Source organism: Odocoileus virginianus, chromosome 6 (genome assembly GCF_023699985.2).
Source record: "Odocoileus virginianus isolate 20LAN1187 ecotype Illinois chromosome 6, Ovbor_1.2, whole genome shotgun sequence".
Classification (NCBI taxonomy): domain Eukaryota; kingdom Metazoa; phylum Chordata; class Mammalia; order Artiodactyla; family Cervidae; genus Odocoileus; species Odocoileus virginianus.
In genome coordinates, this window is record NC_069679.1 from 40,446,920 (window position 1) to 40,459,882 (window position 12,963).

At 33.2% G+C, this 12,963-nt stretch overlaps 1 protein-coding gene across 2 annotated transcripts in view; it reads left to right on the plus strand.

The window, feature by feature from the left end:
• ADAM10 (ADAM metallopeptidase domain 10) overlaps positions 1-12,963 on the plus strand; it is a 140,137-nt gene that overhangs the window by 62,302 nt on the left and 64,872 nt on the right. For both annotated transcript variants that reach the window (XM_020882515.2, XM_070469225.1), the window contains exons 3-4: positions 2,321-2,439; positions 4,638-4,796. In XM_020882515.2, the coding sequence (XP_020738174.1) occupies positions 2,321-2,439; positions 4,638-4,796 (278 nt within the window). The remainder of the gene's footprint in view (positions 1-2,320; positions 2,440-4,637; positions 4,797-12,963) is intronic.

The window sequence follows — 12,963 nt, forward strand, 5'->3', positions numbered from 1 at the left end:
TGTCAGAGTTTAAATTATTTCTTGTCCTACTAACGTTTGAGCCCCTTTTTGGGGGGGAGGAGCAAGAATACTGGAGTGTGTTGCCATTCCCTTATCCAGGGGGATCTTCCTGACCCAGGGATTGAACCCGGGTCTCCCGCATTGTAGGCAGACGCTTTACTGTCTGAGCCATCGGGAAAGTCAAAGCATCTGCCCGCAATGCGGGAGACCCGGGTTCAATCCCTGGGTTGGGAAGATCCCTGAAGAAGGAAATGGCAACCCACTCCAGTATACTTGCCTGGAAAATTCCATGGATGGAGGAACCTGGTGGGCTACAGTCCTCGGGGTCGCAAAGAGCTGGACAGGACTGAGGGACTTCACTTTCACTTTTCTAACATTTGGAGGTTGGCTAATTAAAAACTTTGATTCATATTCTTTAAGCAGAAATGATGTTATATGCAGACTTTTATGGCAATTATGAAAGTCAATTTGTTAGTTGATTATGAAAGTTATGGCAGTTGATTTAATTCTAAAAGTCTATTAGTGATAGCTAATATGTTATCCTTTACATCTCCTTTGTGCCAAGTACCATGTTAATGAGTTTATTTTTTCATAGATGATAATCCCTAATCCTTAAAATGGTTCCAGAAAATAGAATGTGTTATCTTTATTTAGTGGATAGGAATACTGGACTAGTAGATTTAGTCTTAAGATTTTGGTTCTGAGTTTGATTCTAAAACTTGAGATTTCTTTGCTTAATTTTATTTTAGTATTTTGGTCTTTTCTTTTATAGAGGACAGTTAGAATGAGTATGATTTCAGCTATCATGGTCCTTTGTGTTTGGATTCTCCAACCTGAACTGAGAAAGGTCTAAAAAGAACTATATGTTGCCCCAGGGAAAAATAAAGGATTTGAAATGTTTTCTGTGTGTGTATGTATATATGTGTGTGTTTCTCTTTCTGTGTCTGTAGGAAAGAATATGCGTACTTTTCTGAGAGGAGATGTTATGTAATTAGATGACACTTTTGTATGTATTATCTGAATTGTGGATAAGAGGAGAAAATGGCAAAGCTGTGGAATTACTAGAGAGGAAAGACAAGTAGTGGTGAATAACAGTAATTGGGTCAAGAAGCTTGTTTTTATCTTCAAGCACGTTAGTTGCCCTCAGAATGATCTTGTTTCACCATATAGGAATCAGCCTATAGACATTTATTTTTTAATATATTCCTAGATGATTACTGATTATTTGTATGTGAGTTGTATCAGTGTTACATTGAATTTTAGATCAGAATTTTAATGAGAAAATTGGTCAGTTATTTCCCAAATAGACAGGTTTTGTGGAACAGTCCACATTTTTTTTAAATTTTTTTTATTTTTTATTTTATTTTATTTTATTTTATTAGTTGGAGGCTAATTACTTTACATCATTACAGTAGTTTTCGTTATACATTGAAATGAATTAGCCATGGATTTACATGTATTCCCCATCCCAGTCCCCCCTCCCACCTCCCTCTCCACCCGATCCCTCTGGGTCTTCCCAGTGCACCAGGCCCTAGCACTTGTCTCATGTACCCAACCTGGGCTGGTGATCTGTTTCACCCTAGATAATATACATGTTTCAATGCTGTTCTCTTGAAACATCCCACCCTCGCCTTCTCCCAGAGTCCACAAGTCTGTTCTATACATCTGAGTCTCTTTTTCTGTTTTGCATATAGGGTTATCGTTACCATCTTTCTAAAGTCCATATACATGTGTTAGTATACTGTAATGGTCTTTATCTTTCTGGCTTACTTTGCTCTGTATAATGGGCTCCAGTTTCATCCATCTCATTAGAACTGATTCAAATGAATTCTTTTTAATGGCTGGGTAATATTCCATGGTGTATATGTACCACAGCTTCCTCATCCATTCGTCTGCTGATGGGCATCTGGGTTGCTTCCATGTCCTGGCTATTATAAACAGTGCTGCGATGAACATTGGGGTGCACGTGTCTCTTTCAGATCTGGTTTCCTTGGTGTGTATGCCCAGAAGTGGGATTGCTGGGTCATATGGCAGTTCTATTTCCAGCTTTTTAAGAAATCTCCACACTGTTTTCCATAGTGGCTGTACTAATTTGCATTCCCACCAACAGTGTAAGAGGGTTCCCTTTTCTCCACACCCTCTCCAGCATTTATTGCTTGTAGACTTTTGGATAGCAGCCATCCTAACTGGCGTATAATGGTACCTCATTGTGGTTTTGATTTGAAGTCCACGTTTTGCAGATTTCCTTTATTTAAAAAAATAATTGTTTAAATTTGGATCCTTTTAATTTCATTTTTTTCCTTTCCCACCCTGTTTGCAGACATTTCAACCTACGAATGAAGAGGGATACTTCCCTTTTCAGTGAAGAATTTAGGGTGGAAACATCAAATGCAGTACTTGATTATGATACTTCTCATATTTACACTGGACATATTTATGGTAAGTTGAACCTTAAAGAACTCTGATTTTTTTTCTACACAAGAAAATTTGTGTATTTTGAAGTGTAGGCAAATATTTCAGAAAGATGGTGTAAATCCTGGGCAGATTTGACTGTATCATGAAGAACAGTGGTCTTTGAAGGATGAAGTAATTCTTGGATCAGCTTTTACATATATATTTAGTATTGAATTATGTAGTATCTGGCTTTGAAAATGTGTGAAGTTTTGATTCTTTCATTACCTCCAAACTGCTACATATTTTTAAAAAGTTTAATGATTTGTATAATTTTTCTGATTTTCCATGAAAGAAATTAACAGTAACTTAACTGTGTTTTATAAGAGAAGTCTCCATTGAAACTGTAAAATGATCTTAACAGCCAAAAATAATGTGCAAAGTCTTTCATGGGAAAGTCCTCTGAAGGCCTTCCTCAGAACCTATTTGCTTTTTGTTCACAATTCTAACGACTTTCTCTTACTATACCAGATTTAAAAAGATTAGGGAGATGAGGGCACACTTACTAGTTCAATGGAAAACTACATTTATCAGCTTAGTAATGAAGGAAGAACAGAACAATTTATGGAAGCTGTAAAAAGCTAAAATATCAAAGTCTTCTGGGGGTATTACGGACAAAATATCATGGAATTATAACTGTACATTAGTAAATACTCAAGATGATCCTCATTTATTAAGACTTATTAAAGTTAACGGAAACTTAAATTTCATTTCTACATAGTAGATTTCCCCTCAAATCTTAAGTTGAAAAATTAAACACTTTGAGAAAGGTTTCTTTTTTCTTTTTTTATGAGGGTAAATGAGGTTTTTTTGTACTTAAAATTTCTCATTTGTAGATTGAGCACAGTTAATAAATTTAAAGTTTTTTGTACTGTTATAATGGTGTAATAGAAAAGTAAAGTGTTTTTCCATTGATCAAGATTTCTAATGTTATAGTTTTTTTTTTTTATTATTTTCTTAATAGTTTATCTTGCTGGGTAAGTAGCTTAGTTAGTCCTCCCACCCCCTTTATTTTGCTAGGTGATAGTCGAGAAGCGTATGACAAAATGAGTTTGTAGATAAATGTCGTATCATTTAAAATGCAAATGTCTTGACTCAGCTTCAGTCTATGATTAAAGTCAACTAATTAGTGCTAATCTACAACTTAGAAATTGAAAAAAAAACTTATGTTTAGAATTTTTTTTAGTTGTGTTTGTGTATATTCATAGTAACTTTTAATTGTTAGTATCTGAGAAAGTTACACATTATGATGAATAAAAGAGAAAGCCATACAAAGTCAGAAAATAAAAGCTAGACCTCAGCTTTGTTTTAGTGAGAAAATTTTAAATGGTAATTTAAACTTCATAGACCCCTCCTAATTCCCACCTCTTATCATTTGATGTGACTATTAAAAACCAAAACTACTTTCTTTTTTGTTATTTTCTTTCCCTAAAGAAGTATCATTGATGAGACACTATCACAAACTTCCAATATCTTGAAAAGAATTGCTGGTATACTTCTAAAATTTTTAACACTCTTCTATTTTGAAAATGTATTTCTAAAACCCAGTTGTGCTAAGCCAAGACGCTCATGCAGAATATATTAGGTGGGAGAGAACTTTTTGTTTTAATGACAATTAGAGCAGAAATTCAAAATATACTTTAATGTCTTTATTTTGAAATTATGTATTTTATACTTGTATTTTAACAAAGAGCTGTTAAATGTATGTATTTTAACAAAGAGCTACTTGTCTCTTTCTAAGTTTATTTAGCCATTATTTATTCAATGACTATTGCATACATGCCAGGCTCTGTGCTTGGTGCTAGGAATTTGATTGTTGGCAAGACAGATGTTCCATATTTCATTGTTTTTATGTATATATATATTATTATATATACAAATATATATAATATATATTTACTAAGTTCTAGTTGTTCACATTTAGGTTGATATATTTCATGTGAAAATTAATTTCTCTGGTAAATTTGTATTTAGTTTTTTTTCAATACATAAGAATGGCTTTTTAAAGGAGAATGAATTTAACATTCATGTGCAAATTGAATTTTTTTTTCATTTATTTTTGTTAGTTGGAGCCTAATTACTTTACAATATTGTAGTGGTTTTTGTCATACATTGACATGAATTAGCCATGGATTTACATGTATTGCAAATTGAATTTTTTAAGAGTTTGTTGCTTTCATTAATAGGTGAAGAAGGAAGTTTTAGCCATGGGTCTGTTATTGATGGAAGATTTGAAGGATTCATTCAGACTCATGGTGGCACCTTTTATGTTGAGCCAGCAGAGAGATATATTAAAGACCGAACTCTGCCATTTCACTCTGTCATTTATCATGAAGATGATATTAGTAAGTACTTAATTTTGCAAAAGCATATAAATAGTTAAAACTATGTGGAGACAAATGAAATCTGAGCTGTTTTCTTTCCTAAGCTATTAATCAGACTAGAAAATAGGTTCACAACCAAAATCTCAGTTAAATGATAGATTTATATAGTGAGATAATATCATTGTCAGTCTGTGCCTCTACTTTGTTGACAAGATACAACCAATTGTATTTGAACTATGAATCAGCCAACTCTGATTGAACTGGAAATTCTATATTCTGATGTTATCTAGTCATTTAATGCTGTGACACCTGTATGCGTGTGCATGTGTATGGCCTACCGAAGCACCATCTTCTTACATAAATTTCAGTGTGGATATTTGCATAGCATTTAAAGAATATTTTAGATGTTTTTGTAATTTCTAAGCCTTTTGAATATTTTTGGGATCTTGAATTGATAACTTGACTTCCTCTGGGTAAAACTTCAGATTTATTGTTACAGATTTTATTCTTGACCATAGTCTTTATATGATGGTAATTTGTTGGGAGAGTTCTTTTTGTGTGTTTTAAGAGAGTAGAAAATGTATTTGGACTTGACCTTTTCATTCTAACATTGTCTGTATATCCATAATCATATCATGAGAATGCTGAAATGAAATGACCAGAAATACATTCCTCTAATTCACATGCCTCTTGAATACTCATATTTTATTTTTGACTGTAATAAGACTAGTCTCTCAGTTTTTGCCTATTTTCCTTATTTGGCAGGTTCCAAGCTTCATTTTCTATTATGCATATAGAAATTTGTTGTCAGTAATTTTGTTCTCACCCCTGATAATGTACGGGAAAGTCTTAATCATGTTGACTTTTTGCTCTGTCAGCTTTGACAGTTTCTATACTGAAGTCTGTCATCTCTAATGCTCGATTACTATAGAAAATAGCATAATTGCTCTAGATGGAACACATTTATGGTTTTACTACTACCTGATAAATCATAAGTTTGTTGTTAATGCTGCTTATCCACATTTTTGCTCATCACTATTTGATTTCTGTTCCAATTTCCCTTCTTGATATTTCAGATTCTCCTCAAATTCCCATCTACAGTCTTCCTTCACAAGCTGGAGTATGGATTCCTTTACCTTCCTTTCTTTTTGCCAAAAGGATCATCATCTACTTGATTTGTATGATACTTTCTAATTTTCTTAGTAATTTAATTGTTTTGCAGGTTCACCTCCCCTGTCAGGGTGTGTAAGTTCTTCAACTACAGTTTCTGTTTTTTTGTTTTTCTCCTTTAACATCTCACATATCGTTTACCTCTGGAGCACTTTTCTTCACTGATGCTTAATAAAGTCCTGCAACATTTTCCCTAGAAAGTATTCTCAAAATCGAACAAGACCTTTGGGGAAATAAAGGAGAGGAAGAGAGTGATTGACAGATTTTGAATTCTTGGTTTCCTTCTTATCATATTGTAATCAAGCAGTTCTTTGCCTTCTATTTCCTATAAGTGTCCTCTACTGTGTTTGTTTTGCCTTTTATGTGTGTACTACTTGTATGTAGTTTAAGCATGTCCTGCCCTTTTTTCAGAATTCTGTTTCTTCTTCATCATATAATTGCATTTTTTTCCACTTTGCATCTTTTAGTAATTTTCAGATATCTCCCTTTATTTCAACATTTCTTTTTCCCCAAAGGTGATGAGTCAGCTTGGAGAATTGGTGGCAGTGGATGCAACTTAGCATTCAATTCCTTTTGGCATTTAACTTTACCGTTGATTTCAGTGCTTAATTCTTAATTGTTTTAGTAAATATATATTCATGGTAAGGAGATCTTTTCACATTTTGTTTATTATTATATATCAGTAGTGGTATTAGAGCTTGAAAATAGTAATATTTAGGGTGATTTTGTTTGTAATTTTCTCTGGTAAATAGAAATGTCATGATGTGACGATGACAATATGGGAAGCATTGCTTTAAACAGAATTTTTAATGCTTGCAGATTTAGACTGTTACTTTCGAAAAACTACCTGAAAATCTGTCAAATTAGCTATGAAAGGAAAGCATACACTTGTTAACTTTTTGGTTAAATAGTTGCTCTAAGTCTAGATTCTAGACCAAGGTTGATAGACTGTAAAAGGTTCAGATATTAAATATTTCATCTTTATTGGCCATATTAGTTCTATTGCAACTGAATTCTGCCATTGTTGTATGAAAACAGTAGAAAATATGTGAATGAATGAGAATGACTGTGTTTCATCAAAACTTTAGTTATTGACACTTAAGTTTGAATTTCATGAAATTTTTACATAACACAAAATATTATTCTTTTAATTTTTTCCCACCATTTGGAAATGTAAAATCCATCTTTAGCTTTCATGCCAAACAAAAGAACTCATCTATCTAGTAGGCTTTTGTTTGCCTACCTCTGTTCTAGAGGATGGCTAGATAAATTTTCTTTAAGTTAAAATATAGTTGATATACAACATTATATTAGCTTGAGGTATATACATTATGAAATGATCACCATGATAAGCTAGTAACATCGGTCACTATACACAATTATTACAGTATTACTGACTGTATTCTCTATGCTATGTATTATTTCCTTATGACTTCCTTATTTCATGACTGGACATTTGAGCCTCTTAATCTCCTTGATCTATTCGCCCAGTCTCCTACTCTTCTTCCTGGTAACCACTGGTTTGTTCTCTGTGTCTATGAGTCTGTTGATTTGTTTTGTTTTTTTAGTTTCCATGTGTAAGTGAAATCACATGTTACTTGTCTAGATTAAATTTACTTTTAATTGGCCCTTTAACCTCTCAGTGTAGAATACCTAAGGTTCTAATAATAGTAGAAGTACAAGTAGTTATTATTCTTTAATGTATACCCAGCACCATATGAAGTTCTTTGCCTGCATTATTTTAATCTTCACAATAACCCTATGAGGTATGTAGCCACGCATGTTACCTCTACTTTACAGATGAGGAAACCGAGCATAGAAAATTTATGTTGCTTGATTGTGGATGTTGTGTTCTTATCCCTGTGTCTTCTGCTTCATTCTTGTAAATGAAGCTGTAAATTCTCACTGCCCTTATTCCAAGGATTTCTGGGTCTTTTCTGAAATCTGTAAGCCTCCCTGAAATCACACATTTGCATTTATTGCTGCTTAGAGCCAAATTCTTTCCTTAACATATTTAGCCGTGGATGTTTTATTTCACAGCTAATTAAAAGGGAGACCGTGTCCCTTTATTATTTAATAATAATATTATTTTCATATAATTTACTTAAGTGCCAATAGTTTATTTTTACAACTAAAGTACTGTGTGATTGTTTAGGTCTATAGGCTTGAGTGAATTTGGTGTACCTATATGTGTTGCTTTCAGCAGAAGCAAATTACAGGTGAGGCATGCCAGGTTTGGATAGGAATCCTGATGAGAATTTGGCTACCTTCATCTTAATGCTGTTCTTGCAGCTCTAGGCCTGAATATATGAAACTACCGTGGAATAAGATGCTGCTGTCCTGGAGAACCTTAGGGAATGGCTTCTGAGGCCATTCCTGTATACAGGAACACAGAGCCAGTTTTCAGTGAAAATACTTAATAACTTCTAGATGCTTTGATATAATTTACTTAAGTGCCAATAATTTGACATGAAGGTGGTAACTACATGTAGTTACCAGCTTAAAATTCTCACTTGTTCAATTCTGTGCTTAGGTGGTTAAAAAGCACTCTCTTCTAGGACAAAGAGGTATGAACAGTTATGACAGAGTAAGAATACCATTTGGTTCTCTACCTCTTGGACCAGTTTATTTCAAAGAAACTGGAAAAAACATTGTCCCATAAACTATTCTATACCATAAACTATACTGCTAATCTTACTAATACGAGTACTTTTAGGAATGTCTGTATAAGTGCTTGGAATTGGTTTACATAGTGGTAAATAGTGGATTTTTTTTGTTGTTGTTATTATGAATGGTATTGCTATGAGTATTAATGTAGAGATTTTTGTATGGACATATGTTTTAATTTCTCCTGAGTGTATAGCATATACATATCATATGGTAGTTATGTTTAACCATTTAGGAAACTGCTGGATTGCTTTCCAAAGCAGCAATTCCACTTTACATTCTCATCAGTTGTGTATGGGGGTTCCAGTTTCTCTACATATTCACTAACACTTATTATTATCTGTCATCTGATTTTAACCCTCCTGGTGGATATGAAGTGGTGTCTCATTGTGGTTTAGCATGTCTCTGATGATTAATAATAATAATAATAATTATTGATAATAATTGATAATAATAAAAGTACTATAATAATAATATTGAACAATTTTCATGTTCTTATTGGCCATTTGTATGTCTTCTCTGTGTAAATGTCTATTCAGATCCTTTACTCATTTTTATTTTTATTTTATTTTTTTTCCCATTTATTTTTATTAGTTGGAGGCTAATTACTTTACAGTATTGTAGTGGTTTTTGTCATACATTGACATGAATCAGCCATGAATAGTGGACCTTTGTACCCTTTTGTGTACTACCTTTCTGAGAGGCAAAGGTCTAAGTAATTTTTCCATGCTGTACTTATAAAGAACTATTTTGCCTCTGAATTAAAAGGTATTTTAAGTAAATATTTGACGCTTCAGAGTGAGAGTCAAATTCTTTCACTTCGGATTATTGTCTTTTGGGTGGTATAGAGAAGCCCAGAGAGTTTGCATTTGCTTGTGCCTCATATAGTAGTAGGATACTTTTACTTTCAGCCTGTGTGCTAGCTGAAACTGTACTTGTAGCTTCATTATCTTGTGTTTCAATGAGAAGACACATTATTTCTCATTCTGAAAAATTGAGACTGCTGAATTTTACTTAATCATTTCAAGATGAATGACTCCTTCATGTAAAAGTCTCTATTTCTGAAACGTAAGGATATTGTTTTTAATTAACCTTAAAAAACAATTTGTTCCATACTGTGTTTTGGAAGTTGTGAACATAAATGAGTTTTCTCATAGGCATTAAGACTTTCAACTCTTTCTGTGTTACTGTTAGTGAGAAGAAGGGACAAGGAATAGAAGAAAACGAGGGAAGGAAGAATTGAGTTGGAAAGTATTGATAATGACTAGCATTTTTCATATCTGATATTATATATTGATTGATTTTGTTCATCTAGAGGTCACAGGAAATTCTGAGGATTTGTCTTGAAATGTTTCTGTCTGTGCTTAAGGTCCAATCTGGAGCTTAGAAATATGCTTATGTGTATTGAAGTTGTGACAGACAGTGGTAGACACTTAGAAAGATTAAGGAATGAAGTGTTCTGGTTGATAATTCAGTCACAGAATGGCTCAACTGTGACTGGAAGTGCCCATGACTTCAGAACTTCCATAGTGTATACAAGTTTATTCTCAGTCTATAAACTTGCTTTACTTAGCATTGGTCTTAAATACTTAATTTTCTTAAGCACACTGATAATATTTGAAAGAAATATAAAAACTTAGAGGCATTGTTGACTTTTTTTGTTTTTTCCTGAGTTAATCTCTAGGGAAATATAATTTCTTCAAACAATCCACAGGCACAAATGAAGAAAAGTTGAGAAGGCTGTGAGAGATGATAGCTTTTTGAAAAATATTTAATTAGAAATGTGAGATATTTAATCAGGAACACATTTAAGGGGTTTGATTCTTTTTGCAGAATTTGGAGAAAATATGCCCAGCACTTTCATATTTTTCAATCATAATTTATTTTATGTATGTAAATAAGACTCAAGTTAAAGACATTTTAAATGAAGACATTTTTTGATTGGTTAGCAAGTATATTTATATACATATTTATTTAAAAACATAAATAGAAAATATTTTAGCTGCATAATGATCATTTCAGAAACATAGATTATTTAAAAATAACAAAGCTCTTACATTATGAAACAGCTTTGAAACTCACCCTAGAAAGTAAAATTATATTTGAAATTTTTTTTCTTTTTCTTCTGAGAAATATTACCTCATGATTTTGTTTTGCAGTGTTTTTTTATAGTTTTACAAAGAGATTGAATAAGAAATTTAGTTCATTGTACACCTGAATATTGTATTAAGGATGCAGTTTGAATATGTTCTCACTATACTGTTACAGGTTTTGAGAGTTTGGAAAAAGTTTATAGATACTTGATTTGATAGTGAGAAGAATGAAAGTTTTAAATTAAGACTTCATAAACATGTGTGTTTAAAAAATAAGGATTTTCTTTTGGGGGGCATTGTTTCTTCTTCATACCTCATCAGCAAGCTGTTTGTGAAAAAGAGTTTTTTGGAATAGACCGGAAGATTGATGTATTGATAGTTCTGAATTTAATGGAATTATGTAATTTTTGTACTGGTGCAAAAGGCACTAGAATTACTTCTAAACTCTTAAGTTTTAAGATCATGGAAACTGAAGTCTGTGTGCATGCTCAGTTGTGTCTAACTCTTTGTGACCCTATGGACTATAGCCCATCAGGCTCCTCTGTCCATGGAATTTTCCAGGCAAGAATATTGGAGTAGGTTGACATTTCCTTCTCCAGGGGATCTTCCCAGCCCAGGGATCAAACCCACATCTCTTGCATCTCCTGCATTGGCAGGTGGATTCTTTACCACTGTGTCACCTTGGAAGCCCAAAACTGAAGCCTAAAGAGTCTTTTTAAACAGCTTGGGCAAGATATTTTCATGGCAAGGATCCATGTATCCTGACTTCCTCCAGTACATTATTAGTTACATTGTAAGTTAGGAGAGACTTGTTTAAAGGGGCTAAAGTCAAAGGACTTATTGACAGTAAAGACAATTATTGTGAGGATTAAAAATATTAGGAGAAAGCTAAGTCTTTATTTTTGGTATCATTGATTTTGCAGAAGTATGGCTATGTTTGCTACTGGAAAATAGAGTAAATTTACATTTCAGGTTCAACTTTTATGAGTGATGATTTATAGAAAAACTAATAGAAGTAGCATTAAAAGTGTGTATATGTTTATTTTTCACATCTCTTCTAGCACAATTCAGTGCTTGATATTTATGTTTAGTGACCTGATAAGTGTGTCTAAAGACATTGGTCTAAGACTTGAGCCCTATAAAGAACTGCTTTACATTGTGGTATCATATTTATTATAAACATGTAAAAATTCTGTTCATGGTTTATAAATTTGGAGATTAGTTATCTTGGTAAGCAATCTTGTATCTTATGTTTATATTCAAATTTTAGACTAGGAATTCATTGATGTGGATTTTGCTGCTTTCAGCAACTGTAGAGTCTTGGATTTTGTTGGGGAAGGAAAAAAATTTCCCTGTGCTCCGTTTTTGTTCTTCTAGCTGATCTAAGAATTTTAAAAGAAGAAGAAGAAAGTCACATTTAATTATGTACATACAAGGTCTCCGTCAGGAAAATGAGACCCCAGAACAACTTAGGCTGTTGAGGTTTATATGGCATTTCAGAGGTGAAGAGGCTAAGGGTTTGGTAGTTAAAAGGGGAGCAAAAAAATTACAGGAAGATGGGAGAGCAAATGTTGGGTCAGCAGGTGTTTGCTGTGCCACGCAGGGCCAGTGGGACACAGAGAGGGCCTTGATTTCTAGGCCCCGCTGAGTTCCTCCTGCCACCCCTGCGCCGTGTTCTGTAGATCTCTGTGTTGGTAGTGCTCTTCCTAGACCAGGCCCTTTATCTGAGTTCTTTCAGGCAGTTAAAGGGGAGGTAGAAAGAAAGATTTCTTGAGTCCTTCCTCTTTCTTAAAAATAATTGGTCTAAAATAATCTGTATGCCAAAGAAAGACATTTTGTAGTATGTTGTAAAACAAATGAACAGGTAATTAACAAGTGACACAGTATTAATAACTAAGTACAGATTTTCTTCAAATTTCACGAAATTTTACACCAGTGTCCATTATTTGTTTTCATACCTTCTTCAAGACTTTGCATGGTATTTAATTGCATTGATCAGCTTCAGCTGCATGCAACAGATTCTGGTAAATTCTCTTCTCATTTTCATTCTATAGCAGGTATTTTCTAATTTTTCTTGTTATGGCTTCTTAAATACACCCATCATTTAATAGTAGAAATTTAATTTTCAGATACGTGGGATTTTGTTTAAAGTATCTTGAATATTAATTCCTCATTTTGATACTAATTTCTCATTTAAATGCTTTCATCTTTGTATTCACCCTCTGTGTTTTTTTCAGTCTAACTTTATTGAGGTTTTT